The 25,596-nt window shown below is 42.1% G+C and overlaps 1 protein-coding gene across 1 annotated transcript; it reads left to right on the forward strand.

The window, feature by feature from the left end:
* The first annotated feature begins 635 nt into the window (after positions 1–635).
* DHX9 (DExH-box helicase 9) lies at positions 636–25,355 on the forward strand. Its single transcript, XM_079314479.1, has 27 exons — positions 636–816; positions 1,587–1,727; positions 2,693–2,807; positions 3,057–3,160; positions 3,516–3,661; positions 6,981–7,027; positions 7,435–7,565; positions 8,199–8,288; positions 8,382–8,543; positions 9,845–9,922; positions 10,237–10,428; positions 11,045–11,186; positions 11,676–11,758; positions 12,880–13,036; positions 13,204–13,304; positions 13,901–14,114; positions 14,309–14,403; positions 14,543–14,616; positions 15,230–15,382; positions 16,772–16,932; positions 18,559–18,670; positions 19,280–19,441; positions 19,544–19,671; positions 20,767–20,996; positions 22,532–22,647; positions 23,949–24,149; positions 24,899–25,355. Exons 1-27 carry the CDS (start codon positions 706–708, stop codon positions 25,161–25,163), a joined length of 3,711 nt encoding a protein of 1,236 aa, XP_079170605.1. The 5' UTR covers positions 636–705; the 3' UTR covers positions 25,164–25,355.
* The last annotated feature ends 241 nt before the right edge of the window (positions 25,356–25,596 follow it).

The following is a 25,596-nucleotide window of genomic DNA, read 5'->3' on the forward strand; positions in this document are numbered from 1 at the left end:
ACAGCACAACTCACCCCCACATCCCCCACACTGGAACACCCAGCACTTGTGGAAACTTGGTGTGTATTTGTGCTAAAATCCAGCCTTATACACTTTGTGTAATGTTCAACCCCTTCTGGAAAGTAAAGAGCCCAGCACAAGGATGGCAGGAAACACACCTACCCTCTGCAATTCCTGATCCTGCTCCAGTCGGTACATGAAATCACTTTTCAGATCCACGCTTATTTGCTCCGGAGTGAGCTGGAAGTGCAAGACATTATTTGGAGGCTTTTGGACCCCTCTTCTTATCTACATCATAACTTCAGTATCAGATCAGTCACACTATTATCATGAGCCCAAATATCCCTAGAGGCTCGTTTCCTGCATAAGTCTCTGAAATCAGTTATGCCTCTGAGCTGTTTTATTTCATTCATTCCAGCGCATTAAACGTTTATCTCCAAAGAGGTTTTTCAGAAAGACCAAGAACACTGAAAAATAACGGTTGTTTAAGTGTAAACTCTTTGACTGCTTGAGAAACACTCTCTATTCAGCAGTGATCCAAGACGATGGCTCGGACACGAGCCGCGGCGAGGGGCGCTGGAGGGCGGAGCGAACGCGCCCGGCATTTTCGGTCCCTCCCGGCCGCCGTTGCGCTGCGCGCAGGCGCTGCCGCGGGCCCGGCGCCGGCAGGAGCGGGCGGCTGTGCCCCGCTGCCCCGGCCCGGCCATGGGGGACGTGAAGAATTTCCTGTACGCCTGGTGCGGCAGGAGGAGGGTGATGCCGGCCTACGAGATCCGCGCCGCCGGCGGCCGCGGCCGGCAGACCTTCCTCTGCGAGGTGCGGTCCTGCCCCGCCGGGGGAGCGCGCTGGCCGCGCTGTGCGGGACTGGGGGCTCTGAGGGGGATTTAGGGCTGTTCCGCGGGTTTGGGGACACAGAGGGGAACTGCGGGCCTCCGGGGCCATGGACGGACCCTGCCGCTCTCTGGGCTTGTTGCCGGAGCTCTGCCCCGTGTCTGGGGGCTGTGCTGCGGGGCGGAGGCGCGACCGGAGCCTTCCTAATATCGCGCTTAACCCTGCCTTCTCTCAGTGTGAAGCTGTTCCCCCTTGATCTGTCACTATGCTTTTTGTAAAAAGTCACACTATACATATATATATACATATTGTGTATTATACAATATATAACTTATGTCCTGGGTTTGATATGTTGATGTCCCATGCTTGTCCATGGAAGCTTAACAGGTGAAAGGATCAGTCTCACTGAAACATCTCTCTTGCTGATTTTTGCAGCCTGGTAGGATGGCTGTGAATCCTCTCCGATTACTATGTGGTTGGAGGTACCATTGTCCAGGGTATAGAAAGGCTGTTCTAAAGTGAAAAAAAAAGAAATCAGAAATAAATCTGTGTAGTTGTAAGGTGGAGCTATGACTGAGTGGTCACAAGGTCACTCCTGTCCCGGGGGTTTGCTTTTCAAAACCTACAGAAATATATATTTGTGCATAATGATATATATTGTTTCTCCTGTACTTAGCAGCAGCCAGGATCTGGAATTCCAGCCTGTGTTGCTGGCCTCCTTTCAGCTGCACAGAGCCATGTGTTATTCCTTGCAGGTCCGAGTGGAAGGCTTCAACTATGTTGGTGTGGGCAACTCTACCAACAAGAAGGATGCACAGAGCAATGCTGCCCGAGACTTTGTCAACTACTTAGTGCGGATCAATGAAATGAAGAAGGATGAAGTTCCTGCTTTTGGAGTAAGCTGCTCTTTCTCCTTACCAAAGACTACTCTGTTGTTGTGCTGCTGTGCTCCCAGTTGTGTTTCATCCCTGGGGTTCAGTCTGGTGCCCCTGTGCAGTGGTGAATGTGAGGGACTTCTTGCACTGCTGGAAGGCTGGGGCACACACAGAATGTCATGGAATCATTTAGGTTGGAAAATACATTTGTGATTATCAAGTCCAACTGAATGATGTAGGATGATCTCGTAAATACAGCTGCATGTTGGGCTGCAAAGCTGATGATGCTGGGAAGAATTCAGAGTCCCTGTGCTTTAAAAGTGCCGAGTACTGACACCTGACACTGTGAAGTTTTAGAGCCATGTTGTAATATATATATAATATATATAATCCTGTGTGCTTTAAAAAAAACCAAAACCAAACCCCAAAATAATAATCACAGATATATCAAACCAGACGTTGAAAATCTGGTATTTTTAAACCATTATTACTTCAGGTGTGTAACTGCTGTTTATGGTGTTTTGTGAACACTCAGCAGTGACTATCACTTAAAGGCTGAGAAAGAGGAGGGTAACTCTCTCATTACAGCAAGTTTAGAAAAATAAATAAAGCAGGAAGTGTTGTGTTACTTATTGAGAGGAAAGAATCTTCCAGTGCTCCTTTGAGGATATATAAGTTTTCTCAGTGGAAGCAGCCTCTCTGCCTGATCAGCCTAGGTAGAACCCAATGGGTTGTTCCCATTGTATTCCACTAGTATTTTGCTTTTGCTGTGCCAATTAGTTTCTCAGCAGTTGAGTGTTAAAATATTTATGGTTGTGTTACTTATTGGGGTTGCTTCTGGGTAGTACCTATTGCATTTTTACAGGGGATGACTGTTGCATAATGTTGCCTGAGGTCTTTAAACTTCCTGAACAGTTTATAGCTAAATAGTAAAATGATCTATTCTGCACTGATGTGCTGAGTTTTTCCTTCATTCCCTTCCCTAGCCAGCAGCAGGTGATATCCCCACTGGAGGACAGGAAGCAGCTAGAGATGTCTCTGGTTCCAGTTCATCTGTGGGTGGACCTCTTCCTCCACATTTGCTTATAAAAAGTGAAGTAGGTAAGACTGAAAACTGTAATTTCTGTGTATTTGAATGTATTTTTGTGGTGATTTCTCCCCCAAATTGCATAAATCTGCAGACAGGACACAAAAGTCATAGTTTTGAGGCAGAGGTGTGGATGACTGCATGAGATCTGAGGGACTGGTCATGGCCTATCAAGATGGCCCAGGCAATGGCTCTCCTTTGCTAAGAACATGTTTTAGGGAGTTATTTGATTTTTTTTATTTTTTTTTTTTTCTGTGTGTTAGGCAACGGACCAGGTATAGCACCTGGAAACTGTGGAGCTCAATGGGATCGGGGTGCAAATTTGCAAGATTATTATTCCAGAAAAGAGGAGCAGGAAGTGCAGGAGGTAAGTCATGCAGAGGAATTCTCCATTAGTTCTTAAATAGGTATCTTTCATCCCCTTTAATTTATTTGCATTTATAGTCAAGCTTGCAGTTTTCTTTTGCTATTTTGTGGTTAGTTTAAGCTGCAGATTTAAAGCTGTAGATTTATTTGTTAACTTTTAATAAAGGTATAATTTGTTTAAGCTAGGAACAAATAAATCATTCTGGATAGTGTGAACATCCAGGACTTTGTATAGCCATTTTATTCTAAAAATAAAGAATTACAGGGGACTTTTTAACATTTTCTGTGATGTCTTAATGCAGATGACTTACTTAATCTTTAAACTGGTAAATGATACTCTTTTTTTTCCATATTAGACCTCAAAGTCAGAAGTGGACTTAAATGCAGATCTTCATGGGGGTTGGACCTTAGAAAATGCCAAGGCGCGTCTGAACCAGTTTTTTCAAAAGGAGAGGATCCAGGAAGAATATAAATACTTTGAAATGGGGCCTGATCACAACAGGTAGTTTCAGTCACTCTCTGTGTATGAAGGGTTCAAAATATTTTTTACCGTGGTTGGTCACACATGCCATGCTCCATAGAGCCATAGTGTTCTTTGCCAGGATCAACAAAATCCCTGAATATTGATATGGGGATGAAGAGCCTCAGTGCAGAGAGATCTGAGGGATTGAAGAAATTCCTGAGAAAGTCTGATATGCAGATTTTAAATTGATTTCTGTCCTCTAGTCAGCTGCTGGGGTGTTGGTTTCTATGAAAAGAGAGCTCAACTGCTTCTGGTAATTGTTCTGTGATTGTTGCTGCCTTTGTGCACTTTAGGTAAATCTTAAATTTGCTTCTGTAGCAATGTGCTGTAAGGATAATTTACTTATATTTTTATTATAGACATATAATTATATAATGTATATTTATTATAATTAACTTATTGGACAGTGGAATGTTCTTTTGAAAAAAGCAGTTTGGCAGAATTTTCCCAAAGGAATTCTGAGAGTGTTCAGTTTCAGTCAAGACCAGCTGCATATTGCTCTTTTTTGACTTTTAGCCATTCCACCAGAGAATTTGCATGTGCATGTTCCAAATGAAAGTAGTTCATAACAGATTGTGCATAAAGAATTTATGTTTTTTATTATTTTATCCCTATTAGGAGCAGTCTTGACAAATCATCCAGACATTAGAATATTGTATTATTTCTGGTGAAATAAAATGATGTTTTATGGCTGGAAATAATGGCATGCTGCTGCTGCTGGATTCTCCTGATTGGGTTTGGGCTTTTTTACATTATATAAACAACTTGTGTTCTATGAGAGTTGTATTTTTAGAAAGACAAGAGAATTTTCTTATTACAGCCTTTCAAGAGAGAGCATCACTTGAAGGACTTATGGTATTCTTTTGTTATTGAGTCTTCCAATCATTTGGAACATCTAAAAGATGTGTATTGGTGCAGAAAGTTGTAAATTCTCATTTAAAACCTGTCCTCAAGTCACTTCATCTCAATTTGTGTCTCTCAGGCAAGGCCATTTCCTTCACTTAAGTGAGTGACATAAAAAGTTAGTTTGTACAATACTAGGAATGTAAATTATGCTTGTTGCATGCATAGCTTCTGAAAATTTCTTCTATCTAGTAGCTTAGGGATTATTTGTGTAGCTCATTTTTTGTTACACCTTCTGCAGCATTAAGCTACATGTGTTTAAATGTACCTAGTCTCGGGCACAATGAAATGATACAGATGACAGTATGTTTCTCAGCCTGGTCATTGTTCTTCTGGAGTGTATTTTAGGGTTTCCTATATGCTCTTTGTTCAGGGAAGTGTGTGTGGATTGCCCTGGACGGAATGGCAGAAGGGGCTATTCACTACCTGCTGCAACAGATCAAATAGGCATGAAACAATCCTGGTGTGTTATAGGGCTCATTGAGAGACTGATGAGAGACTTGGATTTAATGATTTCGGTGTGTGTAGCAGCAGAGGGATGTTTTTGGAATTTTGAGGGTTTAATATAGTTGAGGTTGTTGGGTTTTTTAAAAGAATTATCAGTTGTCATGCATCTTGCCAATCTGTTTTGGGGTATTTTTGAGGTAATGATCAGAGATGTAGATTATAACAGATATGTCAGCCATGCTCTCAGAGGTTTGTGGTTAATTAATCATACTCATGGTCTGAGAACTTAGTAATAGCTGGAAAATTTGAATTTGGAAACTTTAAGTATGACAGGAGGGTGTACGTGGTAGATATAAAGATGGCTCTCCTAAAACACAAAGCATGAGCTCATATTAAAGGATGGGATATGTTTTTTCTGTGTTGAGATACCTGTGCCTCTTTCTGTTCCTGCTGAAGACTGACACCACAGAGCTGTGCCTGCTCACACACAGGCTGCTGAAGCTGGACTAGGGAATTGTGGGATTCTGCTGCAAACTGATTTCTGGTGTTGCTGTTCTCCCCTCAGGTGGAGGAGAATGAGATTGAATGCTGACTGTAGGCCTGGCTGAGAAACATACTGTCATCGGTGTCTTAGGTGGCTGTTGTGTCCCTGAGAGCCAGTGGCCTTCGACCCCTGAAGCCACTGTGCCTGAAGGTCAGTTTGCTGATAGCACAGGAAGGAGGTCTAACCTGACATTTAAATCACTCACTTAACCTTCTTTATTGTTTATTTGCAGAAAAGATGGAGGACACAGGTGCAAGGCACAGCCTCTACCTGTGCAAATGCCAAGGCCTAGTTTCCAAAGAGGATCTCAGTCCAATCAATTCCAGTCATGTGCCTTGAGTCACATTTGCTAGTTTAAATCCTGTCTTACAAGAATTCATCTTTAATATTTCATGTGGCAAATACAGGCTTAGGATTGGGATTCTTAAAAATATGGATCAAGATTTCTATTCTCCTCTGTTGAGGATTATTTTTTTTTAAGCCTGAATTCTTCTCTGTGAGGATGGTAAGGCCCTGGCACAGGGTGCCCAGAGCAGCCTCATCCGTGGAAGTGTCCAAGGCCAGGCTGGAGGAGGCTTGGAGCAAGCTGGAGTAGTGGAAGGTGTCCTTGTCCATGGCAGGGGGATTGGAATAAGATGATCTTTAAGATCCTTCCAACCTAAACCATTCTATGAGCCTATGATTCTGTGATGAATATGCCAGTTAAGCTTTAACTGAACTGGTTGCATGTCTACTAAGCAAACTGTTGGGTTTGCTACCAGAGTTACCCTTGAGTAACTCTGTTACTCCAGTTTTGCTGTTTCCAGAATATGGCAGTAAGTGAATGGAAATTCATGCAAATTCAAACATTCTGCCTCCTGTTCAGATAAGTTCCATGGTTTTGATTAAATGACCTGCTGTGGTTTTGTTTATGCTCTGAGCTGATCAAATGTGTGGCAAAAAGCAGAGTAACTGTATTAAATGTAGCATCTAGTCATTAAATGCAGGCTATTAGTGGGTTACATTAGTGTTATACCAATACTAATGTGGGATACAGTTAATGGTACATTGAGATGCATGTTAAGGCTACTTTAACATCCCACCTGCTTTATAACTGTTTGTTGCCTTGAACTTGGACATTTCAGAGCATATTTCCTAATAATGTGGCTTTAAATTTCAGTGCTGAACAGTGGCACAATCAGAACTCTTCTTACCAAATGTACTGTTTCTGTTGATGATAGGTCTATTACCTATTACCTTGGGTTAAAGGGACTAAAACCAGTAATACTTTACCTTGGTTGTTGGAGAATTGAGAGTTTCTGACTGAGGACAGAGATCTTTGCCTAAAAATATTGGAAAGAGTAAATATTTTTACAGTGTCAGCTATTGATAATTGTACCTTTGTGTTCTTTCTTTCTCTTGCAGGAGCTTTTATGCAGAAATGAACATTTATGTGAAGCAGCTGGGCAGAAGTAAGTGCTCCTGTTTATTTTTTAACTTAGCAAGAGATGGGTGTTGGTATAGAGGAACATTTGTGGGTACAGAGTTTATTATAGTTATAGTTGGAGCCACTTCCAGAGGTAGAGGATCATTCATATGATGATGCTGAGTGGTATTGGATAATCATACTTCTTTAGGCACTGAATGCAGAACAACTTCAAAGGACTTAGCAATAAAGTAACATCACACAGCCAGTGTGAGCTGGGTAATGGAGGGGTCTGGTTAGATTTTGTGTTGGAATTCTGGATTTATCAAGATTTGAGACTGTCCATGAAACCTGGTCTGAGTGTACAGTCAGAGAGCCCAGCTCAGAGTAGGGTCTTCTGTGGAAGCTGCTTGACTCCTCTGCTGCTCCAGCTCTGACCTTTGTGTGCTGCAGGGATTTTCAGTCGTGAGCACGGATCAAACAAAAAGCTGGCAGCACAGTCCTGTGCCCTTTCCCTGGTCAGACAGCTCTACCACCTTGGTGTCATTGAGCCTTACACTGGGCAGACAAAGAAGAAAGAGTCGGTGAGTTTGGCAGGACAGACAGGAGTCACTGCTTTCATTTCATAACACAGAAGCACTCCCATAAACAGGAGTGAGTGAAGAGTTCTTTCTCCATATTTAACATCTTACAAGTTATTCATAATTTTTATTTGTTAGCAACTGTTTCTGTTCTGGTGAGTGATTTGGATCAGATATGTAACTTTATGTGTATGTGATTGGAGCAGTGACTAATTTTACGTTCTCTTAAATGAAATAGGATTTGTAACAAATGCTGTCTTCAGTATAGTTTTGCTTCAAGCTTGAATATTTCTGTTTGGATTAATTGTCTGTCACATGAGCATTTTCTGGCAATTCTAAGATATATACATATATACACACACATACCAAGGATTATATGTTATTTAGGTATTTGGTTGCAAGTTTGGGAACATATTCCTCTGAAATTAAACTCAGATATTTAAAAATAGCCTACAAATCCTTATTCAGTGAAAAGTCAACAAAACATTTCAGGAATGTGAATTCTGAACAGATGATACTCTCTGGCCTTGTTTCATGAGGAGCTATTTGATGGTTCACCTCTAATAACCCACAGTTTTGGCTTCAAGTGCTTGTCTTTTTGTGTATAATGATGTGTAGTTTTTAAATATTTCCTAGTTGGAGCCCTATGAGGTGTCACTGTCTTCTGATTTACAAAATCATCTGCAAAAGACGATACGGGACCTGTCCCTGGAGATTGTGCCTTTGGTGAGTGTGTGGTTCAATACACCAGTACAGAACATCACACCTTCTCATTTAATCATTTATCTGTCTTTGCCCACTCTGCTTTTGGATTTATAGCCTGAAGATCCCAGTAATCCAGTTCAGATCAACGTTGGAAAGTTGGCCTATTTTGAACCATCGCAGAGACAAAGTCAAATGGGAGTTGTTCCCTGGTCACCACCTCATTCCAACTGGAACCCTTGGACTGGCTGCAATATTGATGAGGGTCCACTGGCAAATGTAAGACAGCTTGAAAAATGGCTTGATTTCCCCATGATTCCAGAATTTCTAAATGCTTCTCTGCCACCAGGACTTAAAGTATGAGCTATTTCAAAGAAGAAGACAGTCCATTGATAAAATTTCTTCCCTTCTTGAACTGGAGGCAGAGAGTTCTTTGTGTTTACTTCATGTTTTATCAGGTCTTGAGCAGCAGTGTCTTGAGTGTCCCAATTTTCTGCTTTGTAGCACCTTTTGCCTGCTATCATGCAGCCCATACAAAGTTTATAATTGAAATTGCAAGGTAAGTTCATGGGCGTGCCATTTATAATGCTCTGGCTTCTCTTTCCCATACTTCCACACTCAGACTCTTTTTCTGGGAGAAGAAAGTGCTCCAAGCCAGTGCCACTAACAAGTAACCAACTTCCTTACTTTTTGTCCTTTCTAGTTCCATTCAGCACAGAACAATTGAAAAGCAACAGTGTGACATGATAACATGTAGGAGAAGGGAAAAAATTACTGATTTGCCAAGTTCAGAGTGTAGATTGGTCTGACTGGTATAATCTGGTCAGAAAAGACTCTCAGGACAGGAACTTGATTTTCCTACAATATGCAGATTGCTTATGGCCAAAATAATAAGTTAATTATTTTCCTACTCTATTTTTTCCATAAATCACATTAATTTAGTATCGATTGTTATATATTGATTTTTTTTAATTATAGGGAAGTAATGTAAATTTAGCTGTTGCTGCATAAAGCGCATAACCAACATGGATGTTGCAAATTGAGGTGGCTTCAAATGTCTTCAGGATTTACCTGTGCTAGTTCTGACTAGAACAGCTGAGTTATTTGCAGTAAAAACAGCTAGCTCTTTGGTATCTGGTAGCAAATTTGCACTTCTTCAGATTTCTTTGGCAGTTGAGAGACAGGATTTGCCCGATGAATCCTCTTCAAAGTCTTACCTTTTCAGCTAATGTTTTAAGGGTGGGTTTGTGTTTACATTAGGTCATTACTTTTGTTAAAAACTCCTGTTTAAATCATCATCATGCAGAATAGAGAGTATTTGTCAAGCAAAGTGTTTAAACAGTCACTATTTAGTGTTCTTGGTCTTTCTGAGAGACTTCTCTGGAGATAAACGTTCAATGCGCTGGAATGAATGAAATAAAACAGCTCAGAGGCATAACTGATTTCAGAGACTTATGCAGGAAACGAGCCTCTAGGGATATTTGGGCTCATGATAATAGTGTGACTGATCTGATACTGAAGTTATAATGCAGATAAGAGGAGGGGTCCAAAAGCCTCCAAATAATGTCTTGCACTTCCAGCTCACTCCGGAGCAAATAAGCATGGATCTGAAAAGTGATTTCATGTACCGACTGGAGCAGGATCAGGAATTGCAGAGGGTAGGTGTGTTTCCTGCCATCCTTGTGCTGGGATCTTTACTTTCCAGAAGGGGCTGAACATTACACAAAGTGTATAAGGCTGGATTTCAGCACAAATACACGCCACGTTTCCACGAGTGCTGGGTGTTCCAGTGTGGGGAATGTGGGGGTGAGTTGTGCTGTGTCAGTAAAAAAATGCAACCTATGACCTGTTCTTTGGCAGTTTTTCCTTTGGGAAAGGGAAAAGTGTAGAAAAAGTGAGGCAAAGTATAGATGTGGAATGGTACAGGCTGAATTTTTGAAGATTTTGGCAATGTCTTGGACTTTTTTTGCAGATCCAAGAAGAGAGAGAGGCCTTACCTGTGAAGAATTTTGAAAGTGAAATTCTGGATGCAATCCATCACAGTTCTGTTGTTGTCATCCGTGGTGCCACTGGCTGTGGCAAAACCACTCAAGTGCCCCAGTATATCCTGGATGAATACATCAGAACCGACCGAGCTGCTGAGTGCAACATAGTGGTGACACAGGTGAGTAAAGTGTGGCCACTGCAGTTCTGTGGTGGATATGAGAAGTCACCTGTTGGTTCAGATAAAATCACAGAACCATGGAATGGCTGGGGTTGGAAGCGACCTTAAAGCTCATCTCATTCCACCACCTTTCCATGGTCAGCAATGCCACCCACTAGGGAAGGGTGCTCCAAGCCCCATCCAAGCTGGCCCTGGAGGATTGAAGGACGTGTTGAGGAACCTTATTGTCATTGCAGGACAGGGTTCCTCATAAAGATACCTCCTCAGCAATATAAGTAGGAGAAACCTCAGCATCATATGTGTTTTCATTTGGAATGTTATTCTTGCATGGATTTGCAGTTTGGATAACCTGGCTTGAACCTTGCCCAGGTGAAAACTCTCAGCAGACCAAGGGGAAATGCTTTGGGAAGTGGCAGTTGTTAGTTGCCATATACCCTTATATCTGTCCTTTGTGAAAAAAACCCTACGCTGTTACAGTATTAATGTTTAATGATTACTTTGTAAAGAAATCTCAGAACTCTTGTAGCATTTTTAATTTCCTTTACTGCTTTCAGCAGTGTTGTGATAAACTTCTAAAACCCCTTCATTAAGTTAGGGAAAACTTTTGCACCCCCAGCCCCGGAGGATCAGCGCGGTTTCTGTAGCAGAGCGTGTATCCTACGAGAGGGGGGAGGAGCCCGGGCAGAGCTGTGGGTACAGCGTGCGCTTCGAGTCTGTGCTGCCTCGGCCCCACGCCAGCATCATGTTCTGCACTGTAGGTCTGTATTGCTTCCCTGTGTTTGGAGCTTATCGTGGGTCTGAACTCTGAGTTAGCACCAAAAGCAGAAATATGGTTCAATTAAAATTTTTATAAAGTCTGCTTGGAAAATTGAAAAGGTTTTTTTGGATAAAAGTTCGCTGACATGCCATTGTGCAAAGAAAAATTAGGATTTAATATTTTTGTTCATAAGTCTAATACAGGTCTGATAGCACACAGAAACAATCCCATGAAGAGATAAAAGTGCCATATATTGATTGTCCTTAGAAGACAGAAGGGGAAGCAGCACTGGGTGGGAAAGAGGGAAGAGCCTCTCTTGTGGTAACTCTTCGTGGCCTCGCTGTTGCTTGTACAAAGGAAAGCGTGGCAATTAGAAATGGGGTTGGAAAAGGGGCTGCACAGCCTGCACACTTCTTGAGTTTGAAACCAGGGGCTGGGATGGGAATGGTTGAACTGTTATATGAACATTTACCTACTCTCTCTGATTTAGGTGTTCTTCTGAGAAAGGTGGAGACTGGGATCCGTGGCATTAGTCATGTTATTGTTGATGAGATCCATGAGAGAGACATCAATGTGAGTTAGCTGGTGGTGACTGTCCTAATCTCTGTTTAACTTCTGTATGTGTTTGTTTGTTGTAGCCAACATGTGAGAGGAAACTGTATCTTAGTGAGTGTCAGATGGTGTGAGTTTTCCTCCTTTGAAAAGATTTCTAGAACTCTTAATTATTTCTTTTCTAAGTAGCAGAGCAAGGACCTGTGCTTCCTTGCTGCCCTCTGACTATTTTCCTGTTAGGATCCCGTGTCCTGGTCCTCTCTGGAAAATGGAGCACCACAGTACAAACACATCTTGTCCAAGTGGGGGAGCACGCTGAATGACACTGTTGTTTTGGAGTGCTGTTTTTACTGACACTGTTGTATTACCCGTGGTGTGCACAGAACCTGCAGTCTTGATAGTGATACATTGAAATTCAGGGTTTATGTGAAGTAAACTGCAAGTTGATGATAGAATTAGGAGAGGTATTGTGTGTGATTTGAAATGGCAAACACTTTCTGTTCCCTTGATTATTTTGTATAGTTTTCAGCTTTGTTATACCAAGAGTGAGAGAAGCCATGGAGTTCTGACATGTTGTTTAAGCTTGTTTGAACAGAATTTGGGGACTCATTTGAATAAAATCACAACATACGTTTTCTGATGCATCTCTTTATCTATTAAACGTATGTTAACGATGTAAAATACAACTTTGGAAATTGTGAGTGAGTTTGGAATTTTGTCTGTTGAGCTAAGTGCGTGCCTAACTGACTAAATAAACTAAATAAATGTCATATTTAAACAGAACTGCAAGCATCACACACACCTGCACTGAGTAATTCCTATTTATTTTATTTATTGTGCCTACTTTATATGCAAGCCAAGTTTAAAAATACCTGGGGTTGTAATGTATTGTTAGGAAGGAAGCAAACTATTTTTGTAGAAAAGAAAAACCCTTCTTTACACCGGAAATCCTAAAAATCACTTATCACAGCCATGGCAGTAGTTTCAAAATAAAGCACTGACAACTGTTTCTGGCTTTAGAACACTTGTTCCATTTGTTACTTCTCTTGATCACTAAATATGTCATTCCTTCTGGTTTCTTGTGGAGATACTGCTATTTATAGATATGAAGTTAACATTGCTCTTATTCTTTTTTTATGCAGACTGACTTCCTGTTGGTGGTGCTGAGGGATGTGGTTCAGGTGTATCCTGAAATCAGGGTTGTCCTCATGTCTGCCACCATCGACACCAGTATGTTTTGTGAATACTTCTTCAACTGTCCCATCATCGAGGTCTATGGGAGAACCTTTCCTGTCCAAGGTAAATCCTTGGTTGTGCTTCCAGAAACTGCTTGAGTTTTTATCTTGGATTCCTACTCTGAAACATCCTGATTTATTTCAGGAGACTCTTGAGAAGTGGTGTAAAGAATTATGTTCCCTTGCACAGGCTTCCAGCAGTCAGTCCTTATCAACTGTCTGTCCTTGCAGATTATTTTCTCGAAGATTGTATTCAAATGACTCAGTTTGTCCCTCCGCCAAAGGAAAAGAAGAAAAAAGAGAAGGATGAAGAAGGTGCTGAAGATGATGATGTATGTTTGAATTTTAATATGAAAAGTTAAACAAATGCTATTTTTAGTACTCCAGCTTGAATGTAATTCATTTGGCATTGTTGAAGTAAAACATCTCTGGCAGCTTTCCTATTTCTAATATCTGAGATTGCTGTTAACTTCAGCAGTGGAACTAAATTTCTTCTTCCCTTGTAAACTGAAGAATTTATTTTTCATTGAAGCTAAGTTTCTCATGTTTTGTCAACCTACTTCTCTTAAAAGCTAAAACTGAAATGGTTTTGAATATGAAGATTGATAACCTTGAAAGAAGAAATGGAGAAATAAGAGCTTGATGGTACCTTTTTAGGGTGAAAATTTAGATTCTCCCTCTTCTCTTGCACTTGATATTGTCAACATTTACCTACATTGTGGAGAAAATACCTGTTTTATTCAACTTTTAATTTGTAGATTTGAAATTTTTGTTTGGGCCACTTAATTGAATTTTTTTTTAAATGGCCATTTTTTCTTGAAAGGCTTCTACCCACATATCTCATTTTCTTATTTGCCTGGCCAGCCAGTCTCTGTAGATTGAGTAAATTAATTTATATTATTTCCTCTGTGGTATTTTTCTTTTGTAGGCCAACTGCAATCTTATTTGCAGTGATGAATATGGCCCAGAAACAAAGCACTCCATGGCTCAGCTGAACGAGAGAGAAACCTCTTTTGAACTCATTGAGGCTCTGCTGATTTATATCAGGACTCTGAATGTCCCAGGAGCTGTCCTTGTTTTCCTGCCTGGCTGGAACTTAATCTATACAATGCAGAAGCATCTAGAAATGAACCCACGCTTTGGTACAAGCAGCTATTCTGTTATATTTTGTGTTTTCCCAAGGAAACTACTGACTGTGTGAAGATGGGAGTTGGATGAGTGGCTTAGGGAGTTAATTTGTTGTGAGAGTGAATGGCCAGAAATTTTTATGTTATGGAAAAAAAAGAAATGAGATTCACATAGCAGTAGTTACCAACCTTCCTGTATTCCTTTGTAGGAAGCCACCAGTACAGGATTTTGCCTCTGCATTCCCAGATTCCTCTGGAGGAGCAGCGTCGAGTGTTTGATCCTGTGCCTCCTGGGGTGACCAAGGTACAGAGCCTTCTGTGTGCACAGTTCTCTTGGGGAACATATTGCTGACTTTTAAAATAAATTCTGTAGTTTATCTTGCTGGGCATTATCAGCTTTTTCAGACCAAATAAAGCCATTTTGCCTTTCCTGGATTTTGTAGGTCATTTTATCCACCAGTATTGCTGAGACCAGCATTACCATCAATGATGTGGTCTTTGTTATCGACTCTTGCAAGTGAGTTCATGAAGTAGCTTCTTGTTTCATAAATCCTACCCTTGGGAATGCAGAAGAGGTTTTGGGAACACACAGAAGTTCCTTGTGTTCCCATGCTCCCTGAGCTAAGCTTGGGGACTCTAACTCCCTCAGGACAAATTAGCATTGTCTTTAGCTGGTCAGCACAGTGACACACCATGCTGGCATCTCAGGGGACTGGGTTGGTTATGCTGGCACTATTCATGTGACGTGTCACTGGGTCTCCACACCAATTTGATAGACGTCATCTGCCAAAGAAGTTGCACAAGCTCTCAGTGTCTGGCTGATGATAAAGAGGAAGATCTTTATAGTCTGTTACAGTTCCTGCCTTGCTGTGCATGCTCTCTGAAAAAACTACACACAGAGAGCTCATGAATTCATGAGAACTGTTGTGAGAACATTATTCTGTGCAATAGTTTGGGGCACTGCTTTAGAGTGTGATGCTTTAATTTCTAGACTGATGCCTGACTAACCAAAGCTTGGGGGTGGTTGGCTTCTTAAAAGCAGTGTGGCTGCAAGCCATAAAATAAGAACTGATTCAGCAGGGCTTAAGATGAAGCACGTTTGATCTTTAGTGGTGTTTTTCCTGTAACAGGCAGAAAGTGAAGCTGTTCACTGCTCACAACAACATGACAAACTATGCCACGGTCTGGGCATCGAAAACCAATTTGGAGCAGCGGAAAGGCAGAGCTGGGCGCGTGCGAGCCGGGTTCTGTTTCCATTTGTGCAGCAGAGCTCGCTTTGAGAGGTGAGGCTGCGGTCTCCAGAAATAAAATACCTCAGGGAATTCTCCCAGAACTGTTGGTGCTGCTTGGGGTGAAGCTGGGGAAATTATTGCAAAAAGCACAGAGAGGAGATGGATGATGTTGGTTTACACTGAAATGTCTCAGTTCTTCCGTTTAAAAAGTACATATGTTACACTTTTACCCATAGTAAGAGGTGGATACATAGTTCATGACTTTAGTACTAAGAGTGTCACTGCAACCTACCAAACCTCTCAAGAGGACAACAATACTGCTTGGGAATTGAGGCAAGGAAAAGAGCTTTGCAATGAGGAACAAAGCTCTAGTCTGCCTTCAAACACTGGAGGCACTTGGCATTGCCATGTAACAGGCCATTTTGTTATGGAAGTGGTAAAAAGCTGGGATGGCAGATGTCACTTTTCTCTCCATCCCCATTCCATGGCTAGGAAGCCCCTTCGTGGTGCTCTAGCACGTTCCCTGTTGCTGAAACTTTTGACCTCTCTGCCAGACTGTTTTTCCATTACTAGAGCCATGGAAATCTCTTTGCTGGTTGGATAAGGCAACACAGCTGTTAGTTACACTCTGACCTCTCTCCTAGAAGTGGCAGTGCCCCTTTCTCTGGCTGTTACAGCATAGCTGTGTTTTGACATTCAACTTTTTGTAAACTCCTGAAAGCCTCAGTTGATAAAAAACTATTGTTGAATTTCATTTATTTATTTAGATCTGTTGTTGAGTACAGTGCAATTGATTTTAATTAACAGTTTTTGACAGTGAACTGACTTTAGGCTATTGAAGTAATGATGGTTTTAAGGTTACCTTCCTTTAGTGAATATAAACCCAAAATATACAAGTTCCTTGGTGCTTAGGAAAGAGTGTTTGTAGACCTGTACAGGTAGTTTTTGAGAAATATCATCTAAATCTGCTGCCAACTGAATCAGAGTATCTGTTCAAGGTGTTTTGAAACCTTTTCTAGCTGCACTAGAAAAGTGTTTTTACATAGAACAGGCTGAAAGGTTGTCCCTCCGGAGTATAAGAGCTTCCTTGTCAGAGTAGGGGAGGATCATAAAGGACAAATGTGGGGCTGGATACAGCCATGCTGATAATTGTGCTTCAGCCCTGCAGGCTCTGTGATCAGCCCATGCTAGAACCCACAGTGGGCAGTGGAGATGTGAGGACTATTCCCTCTGCATTCCCAGTGTAAATTTACCCCAAAGGAGAATGGAGAAGTACAGAATTTTGTGATAGACAAGCCCGAGTTCCAGGAGCACGGAGAGCTGATGGGTGGGCTTGGAGACAGAGTTTACTTTGGAGGGCAATGGTTTCTGCGGGTGGAATGACCCCTCATGGTGATCAAAGGCTGTGTTCAGAGAAATGGGACTTTGTTCTCGTTGCAGACTTCAGACGCACATGACGCCCGAAATGTTTCGGACGCCTCTTCACGAGATTGCTTTGAGCATCAAGCTGCTGCGGCTGGGCGGCATCGGGCAGTTCCTGGCCAAGGCCATCGAGCCGCCGCCGCTGGACGCGGTGATCGAAGCAGAGCGCACGCTGAGAGGTATCCACGGGCTCTGTGCTAAGCCTGGCCTACTGCAACTGCCTCCAGGTGGTTTTCTGTGTATGGATCTCTGACAAATGGCTGTACCAGCTCTGGGTGGATTGCTGGAGCAGTGTAGTCTGGCTGACACAGCAACCTGGAGGCATCGTGTGGGTGGCAGTGGCTTGTGCAGCTGAAGAAATATTTGAATTCCCAGTAGAGTGTCATTCCTTTAAGTAACTTGAGCCTTCAACTTGAGGCTTGTTTTGTTGTTTTACTAGTAACTTATGTTAGCTTCCAGCTTCCTGTTTTCCAAACACTGCTGTGTTTGACATAGACTCAGTCCAGTGCTTGAGGCATTCACAAACCTTCTATAAAAGTACTGAAAAACAGAGGTTGGTAGTTTATTAAATAATTACCTCTTTGTACAGTTTGCTGTCCCAATATCTCAGATTTTGTCAATAAATTAAATCTCCAGTTTATACATCTACATAAAAAACTGAAGAAACTGACATGTGGGTTAAGTTGTGTCCCCACTTTTCAAGGAACTAACTAGAATATGAATAAAATAGAGCAGGGAAGAGCTCTAAATTTGTGCTTTAGAGGTAAAGCATAAAAGTGACCTCAAACCTCAGCACACTTTGTAAATGTCACTAAATAAGCACTTCCTACAATTTTTAACAACAGAAATATTTGTTTGATTGTTGATTTTATGGAAAAATTGTGTGCTGAGGATACTTTGCTTGTATACAGAAGGGAGACCAGAATGAAAAAACAGAACTGGGGATATGTAGTCAGGTTTAATAACTTTCTGTTCTGAAAATTATTAGTACTTTTCATACTGTGCAGCTGAGAATTGCAGAGCTGGGGAAAAGGCAAAAAATTTTTGGTTTTAACACCAAATAGCTGTTTCTGCAGGTGCCTCCCTTTCCTGAATGACCTGTGATTTTTCAGTGTAGGTGTAAGTATGCTCTTAGGAAGGTGAAACACATTATTCTTCAAAGTATTCTTTAGGCTTTTGGGTTCAATAGATACCAGGAAAAAATGATTTGATGGTGGTCAAGGAATCCTTTGCATTTTATTTTCCCATTTAATTGCTGAGGCTACAAAGCTTCTTTGTTTTTTTACGTGAAGAAACCTTTGGTGGCTTTGAGGATAAATACATGTGATAATTTTTAGGTAATGGGAGGAGGGAAAGGCAGATAAAGTCTCAAGAAAGAGAGAGTTTGTGGTGTTCTCTTTTTGATGAAGAGAGGGTTCTGTGATTTGGCAATGGCAATGAAGACTCCACAGCTGGTTGTGACAAGCAGAAATTCTGAGGCAGAAATTGGGTTAGATTCATTAGATAATAGATGGTTTAATAGTGTAATAGGGGTTTGTACATAAGCAAACTGAAAAGGAATGGAAAATATGTGTGTGAATTACATTGTTATTATTCTGTCTGCAGAGGAGGTAGTAAAAATTCTGTAAAGTTAAAGTAAAACTTGTCTGACCTCTAATCAGTTTTGAAAATCAGGTTAGCAACAGTGTAACCAATGTTAAACAAATATGAGTGGGGTTTAGTTTAAACACAACTGTTAAAAATCTGAATTTCTTATCCTAAGATTTCTGGGGTTAGCTACTTGATAACAAGGGATCTTGTTTCAGAGCTTGATGCCCTGGATTCCAATGATGAGTTGACACCTCTTGGAAGAATCCTGGCCAAACTTCCCATTGAACCTCGTCTGGGCAAGATGATGATCATGGGCTGTATTTTTTAGTAAGTTGAGTGGTCTCAGTGGTCATGTTCTTGTTTCTCTGAGTTCCTGAGCCTCTTGACATGTGCAAGAGAGAAAAACCAATATATTTGGATGAGCAATAAATGCTGCAGCTGGGGAGAGGTGACTGAATCTTCATGGGAGCAGAGAAATAATTTCCAGTGTAGACAATAAAGCTATGGTCATGAAATTCAGTTATGGCAAGACACCAGTGGAGGCTGAATATTTCTGAATTAAGAATGGGATTTGAAACATTTAGGTATAACAGTGAACTAGAAATGGGGAGATGTGGAATTTAACAATGACATAAGGCGAAAAATCAATCTCCACATTTTGCTTTAGTAAAAGATCGGATTTTGTCACTGTGATGGCTGTAGGGTCCTGTGATTACTGTAGGGACCATTTCACCAGAAGAATGTGGTGTATGGATGGAGGGGAAGGCAGAAGGACCTAATTTAGCATCTACTTCCAGGGAAGTGCTTCAGTGAAAGAACTCTAGCAGATAAAGGCCAAATTCCTAAGGTCTCTGGCAGAGAAGTTTTCCCTGGTATCTGCAGCGGGTGCTGGCAGCACTAACTGAATGATCCTGATCCCTTCTGTGTTCCTTTCAGTGTGGGAGATGCTGTATGTACCATCTCTGCAGCTACCTGTTTCCCTGAACCTTTCATCAGTGAAGGCAAACGCCTGGGATATGTCCATAGGAATTTTGCTGGGACCAGGTATTCAGATCATGTAGCTTTGCTCTCTGCCTTCCAAGCCTGGGATGATGCAAGGTACGTTGTCTGGCACAGCAGGTAATGGGATGTTGAAAGTAACACAGGGTGAGCTTCTCCTTTCCTTGGTCAGGCTTCTGATTGCCTCTGTTTGTTTTTCAGAATGGGTGGTGAAGAAGCAGAGAAAAGATTTTGTGAACACAAAAGACTCAGCATGGCCACTCTTAGAATGACTTGGGAAGCAAAAGTCCAGCTAAAAGACATACTTATTAGTTCTGGCTTTCCTGAAGGTGATTGTGATTAAATTCAGTAATTTAATGATTTCATTTTTCATTCTGAGATGATAAATAAATAACCAGGATAATCTGTGTTGAGCACCCAAGCACAGGGGGAATAGAGTTATGGAATTGCCATAACACCACTCCACTCTTAGAGCTGCGTTCAGGTGGAATTTTAGTGTTCTCTTCTGAAGTTGTGATAGCTGTGGTACAACATGGAGATTTTGGAGGCCGAGGTTAGAGCTGCAGGATTAAAAATCTATTTAACGGGTGTCCTTAGAGTGTCACCTTCCTGACTTTATTTCTCCTTCACTTGTTACCTCTCCAAAATGTGCTGTACTGTGCTTTCTTCCTTCTTTCCATAGACCTTAGTGGGGAGTCTGTGTGATCTGAAAAGTGTTCTGTTCTGTAACTTCCTGGGTTTGTGCTGCAGGAGGGATGTGCAGCAGTGTGCCAAATTATTCCATTTTCTAGAGAAAAAATTCCTAAACTTGACCAGGTTCTGAATTTGCCTTTTGCTGCTGAGGAGCTCAGTGAAATAGCATGGCTGCCTGGACTAACCAGATGTTTATCTCCAATCCTCTTCTTTTTATTTTTTCTCTTTAAATTCCTTTAATTTTTTTCTCCTCATGCTGTTAGGATCATTGCTGCATTTATCCGTAATTTTCTTTCTGGGCAAGATGACTTGAAAACAAGCCACCAGAGACTCTGGGGGAGATTTGTAACAAATGAACTAATAAAAACATCCATTTTAACCTCCCCTGAAAGATCTGTCTCCAAAACAAATGCAGTAAACACACTGTGGTACAGCACATTCTGGGCAAATCTCTCCTTGTTTTTGAAGAATTTGGGAGAGAATAATACCTCCTTGTAGTAGTATTTTTCAGCTTTTCATTCTCCATTTAAAAAATTGAAAATGGAATGTAGAACTTAAATGCTCTGAGTGCATAGGTCATTGGAGATAACATCTAGCAGTTGGTTCCATCAGAAAAGGCATTGATCCAGGATCCTAAACAGCTCTGCATTGATCTAGGATCCTAAATAGCTGTGTTGTGCTCTCCTACATGTCCCTTGGATTTGAACCACTCTTCTGTTCTGTGCCAACAGAATGTTTAATGACTCAACCGTTTAACAACACTGGCCCTGATAACAACCTGGATGTTGTCATCTCCCTGCTGGCTTTTGGGGTCTACCCCAACGTCTGCTACCACAAGGAGAAGAGGAAGATTCTTACCACTGAGGGGCACAATGCTCTCATCCACAAATCATCTGTCAACTGCCCTTTCAGCAGCCAGGACATCAAGTATCCATCACCCTTCTTTGTTTTTGGAGAGAAGGTATAGACTTTGGGTTTATGCTTGATCATGTGCTGCTAAATGGTTCAAGAGGCTCTTTTTGGTAAAGAAGTCATAAGAAAAAAACTTGACTGCAATATTTAACTAGTTTTAGTGGGGGGGGGGGGGGGTACATGGAAAGTATTGTTTGTTGGTTGGTTTTCTTTCCAGAAAGTAAATGTTATATGGTCCTGGTGTCACTCAGCCTCCTAGTAACTTCCAGTCAATTACTTTCAGTAGTAGAGGTGCACAGAAAGTTCCTGTGAATTTTGTTACAACAGCCAGGTCATAGAGAAATATCTAAATCATTATCTTCTTTAAGAGTTTGTTTTAGGAGCTCTTACATACTAATCAGGCACCACAGAATTTTTATCCTTATCATTTCTGCTGCTTATGAATCCAGGGAGAAAACAGGAACATGGAATATGGCAGTGGGGAGCTCCTGCTTTGGCCTGTAGGTAGTGTGTCATCTCGAGGATAATTTGCATTTCCCAGGTGTCACCCAAAAGGTCTCCATGACCTTTTCCTCCATCCTGTGAATTTGATGTACATTCTGTATATGTGCATTGCAACCTGTGAGATCTCCTGTGCTCCATTGACAATCATCTTGAACTCAGCTACTCCTGCTCAAGGAGCAAAGGAAGGCAGTACTTTTGTGTTTGGTAATAACCAGAATTTTAAATCCTTTGAGTGCAGGGATTTTGTCTTGACAGTCTGGATTCCTGACCATAGTTCAGAGCTGGGGTGAGGCTTTGCTGCTTCTTCACCCTTGGTATCAGGATCCCAGGAAGGTTAGACCTTTGATCCACCTTGACCATCTTTCTCAAGTGAGATTCCCCTAAACCCAACAAAAGACTTTTGAGCTCAAAAAGTTTTGCTTTATTGAACCAAAGTACACACAGCAAATGGAGAGTGACCAAGATGGTGGCTTAAGAGTAGCTTAGACAGCACCTGGATAAAGCTGGAATGCAGGAAGGATTTGTGTATACCTCTTCTGTCCCTCTTTAAACTGAAGGGCAGGAGCCATGTAGCAGGGCTATTATCTCTGGCTTGATGTTGTCCAAGTTCTCAGTTCAAGTTCAAGCTCAAGGTCAGTGTAACATGACACAGTAGTGACTGCATGAACATCTGGCAACTTCCACACGTGCATGAGTAGGACCCCACTAAAGCTTTTCATCACAGCCTCAGTAATTGAAGGGTGGGAAGAAAATTCAGATATGCCCTGGTCATTTTAAGGCTGGCAAAGCATGAGGTGGCTCTTTTAAAAACTACATAACTGCAGACACAGAAAATGAATATTTTAAAATGGAAGATAGTTTTTGTTGATGTTTTACACTAGCCAGTGCTGAATTTTGTAAATCTCTGCTTGGCATTCATTTTTGTATGCGCACATGCTCTTGTAGTTTCCTAATGTTATACCTAGCTTTGTTGTGTGTTGTTTGGGGTTATTTTTACAAAATTCTTCAGTTTTAGTGTCCAGAGGAAAGTGTAGAGCTCTGCTTCCCATTTCAAGAGTTATTTTCCTTTTTCACTTGCAGATTCGAACACGAGCTATCTCTGCCAAAACCATGACCTTGGTGAGCCCGCTGCAGCTGCTCCTCTTTGCTTCCAAGAAAGTCCTGTCAGATGGGGAGCTCATTCTGGTGGATGATTGGTATGGTTCTCCTTGGTGCTCAGAATCATGGAATCATGGAGTAGTTTGGGTTGGAAAGGACCTCAAAGCTCATCCAGTTCTGATCTCCCTGACTGAGGGGAAGTGCAGCTAACACAGACCAAATGTCTGTAGAACAGGGATCCCAGATCCCATGGGCCACGGGTGTGTTGGGAAGGCATCACCTTTGTTTCTGTGAGGAAAGGACAGATTAATTTGAACCCTGTTGAATGCAGATTATCTGCTTAAACATAAAAACAGGACAAGGCAGTTTCCATAAAAACTGCTTGTTTTTTCCTCTTTAACTGAAAGGTAAAAGGCACTATGTGTTTTGGACCTTCTCCTCAGGCAAAGGCTGAGAAAACCTTGTTTTCAAGACACAGAAACACAGCTTGAGGAGAGAAATGCCTCTGCAGTGTCAATTTTATGGCTATCACAAATTACTATCTGGATGGTTTTTTTTGTTGGTTTTTTTTTCCTTTTACCCCCTAGTCAGTAAAACAGAGGCAAAGAATTCCTTAAGCTTAATTTGCTAACAATTTGAGGGTTGGACCTTTCAAAATCTTGGAGCCCCATGTTTTCAATTTACTTTATATTTTTGTATCTTGCTTGTATCTTGTTTTGATGCAAGAGGTTACACGTTGAATTCATCTAGAGTATGGAATGGTAAAACCACAGAATTATTTGGATTGAGAAGAACTTTAAAGCTCATCTCAGGTGGACATCTTCCAGTGGACCAGGGTGTTCCAAACCCTGTTCAGCCTGACCTTGGACACTGCCAGGGATGGGGCAGCCACAGCTTCTCTGTGCCAGGCCCTCATCACCCTTACATAGAATTTATTGCCAATATCCCATCTAACCCTGCCCTCCATCCATTTAAAACAATTCCCCTTGTCCATCACTATCTGCCTGTATTTCCTTTTGAAAGCCCTCTTTAGGCACTGGAAGGAGTTCTAAGGCCTCCTTGGATCCTTCCCTTCTCCAGGCTGAACACCTTCAGCTCTCCCAACCTGTCTCCAGAGCAGAGGAGTTTCAGCCCTCAGAGCATCTTCATGGCCCTTTGTTAAACTTCAAGAGCTAATTTCACCAAAAGAATACTTATGTTTTAACAATGCCAAATTGTAGAGATCTTTCAAATTTGCCTCCTGAATTTCTCACCCCATCAGTGACAAGTTAGAATTTCAGAGATGAGAATGTAGGTTTCTGGCTGAATAAAAAGCCCCTCTGCAGAACCTCTTTCTTCCAGGCGCCCCCCTGGAAGTTTGGCAGAATTTTGGCAGCTCTAAGTGCTCTTTGTGCTGCAGGATCAAGCTGAAGATGCCGCACGTGGCAGCTGCCTGCGTCACGGCCCTGCGCGCCGCCATGGAGGCGCTGGTGGTGGAGGTGACCAAAGATCCTGCCGTGGTCGGGCAGCTGGAGCCGGCGCACGAGCGCATGCTGACCGCGATCCGCCAGCTGTCCCGGCCGGCGGCGGCGGGGATGGCGCTCACGGCTGCCAGCACCAGGTGAGAGCTGCAGCTCGGGGTGAGCAGGCTTTGCTTCAGTGCACGTGGGAAATGCTTGCAGACACATCACTGCCTCTTTCCACAGGGACACGCAGCTGTCAGGAATAAAAGCTGTCGTGCCCTCTTCCAAAACGCAAAGCGCAAATTATCTTTTAAAGAAAAGATAATCCGTATTTTGTAGCTGCTGCGGGGTTTGGATAGCTCTGAGGGCCCCCAGGGCAGAAGGTCAGCTTCTCAGCTAGCCAGGAATGAGACTTTGGGAGTCACCATGGAGGTTCCGAAGGTTGCTTTATTTCTTTGGAGGGTTCTACCAGCAAAATCTGGATACATAGCATAGCAAGGGGTTTTTATAGATTTTAGGGGGATTGAAATTCTAACCAGTAAAAGTATAAGTTGAGAACTATCCAATTAATTTAAGATTCTAGGTGAGAAAAGACCAGTCATCTAGTAAAGACCAGTAGAAATCCTAAATGATAACAGGGATTTCGATTGGGGGGGCATCTCTTATGAAAAGTTTTATTGTCTCGGGTATAAGATCCCAAGAGCCCTCTTGTTGTTCCTTGTTTCCTTCCTTGCTTCAGAAGCAAAGGAAACTTTTCTGAAGTGAGAGAAGGTGCAGAAGTGTAGTTCAGCCTCGTGTTGTGCTCCCAGAAGATGGGGGTGCCTTAGCTGAGGAGGGTGCTGTTTGCCGTCTTTCAGAGGTGCAGTTTGTGAGGTTGCCTCAGGCGCACGGTGTTGTTGTTCGCCAGGTTCGGGGACGGTCCCCGCCCGCCCAAGATGGCTCGCTACGCCAACGGGGGCGGGCTCCGGGGCCGGGGAGGCTACGGGCACGGCCCCGGCCACAGCGGCAGAGGCTGCGGCGGATACTCCGGCTGGCACTCGGCGGCAAGAGGATTCCCCGGTAATCCGGGGGGAGGCTACGGAGCTGGGGCTGCCTGCCGAGGAGGAGGGTACCGAGGAGCAGCCAGGGGCTACCCAGGAGCCTACTGGGATGCAGGCAGAGGTGGGTGGTAGTGGTAGCAGTTCAGAGGAGTCTTCCCACTTCAACAAAAGTGCATTTCCTTCCCAAATTCCTCGCTTCTTCTTCCCAGTTTGTATGGGTTTTTTTGTTTCCTTGATAAAATTACAGTTCTGTAATATATCATGCCCTTAGGGAATTTCCTGCAAGTTGTATTATTTTATTGTTAATAAAGAGTTGTTTCTAAAGACTTGCATACTATACCTTTGATTTTGTGTTTGGATTTGAATTTGAGGTCTTAGCTAAAGAATTTCCTTTTTTAGAGAGAAGTTGATCTTTCTCTTGAGTATTTACAGAATTGTTTCTAATTTGTAACTGTAAAGCTATTATTTACTTAAGATTAAAAAATGTTACCATTAATACTCCACTGCTTGTCCTGGGAGGTTTCACTGATCCTGGTGCTGATGCAGTGATGAATTTTGTAGCTCT

The sequence above is a fragment of the Erithacus rubecula genome (genome assembly GCF_903797595.1).
Source record: "Erithacus rubecula genome assembly, chromosome: 10".
NCBI classification, from domain to species: domain Eukaryota; kingdom Metazoa; phylum Chordata; class Aves; order Passeriformes; family Muscicapidae; genus Erithacus; species Erithacus rubecula.

What these genes read in the sequence shown, in the direction of transcription:
- DHX9 (XM_079314479.1), top strand. Translation starts at nt 706, where the DNA reads ATGGGGGACGTGAAGAATTTCCTGTACGCCTGGTGCGGCAGGAGGAGG. An exon ending in GCAACATAGTGGTGACACAG is followed by an intron (nt 10,429 to 11,044) that starts GTGAGTAAAGTG and finishes TTGCACCCCCAG; the next exon opens with CCCCGGAGGATCAGCGCGGT. An exon ending in CATCATGTTCTGCACTGTAG is followed by an intron (nt 11,187 to 11,675) that starts GTCTGTATTGCT and finishes TCTCTGATTTAG; the next exon opens with GTGTTCTTCTGAGAAAGGTG.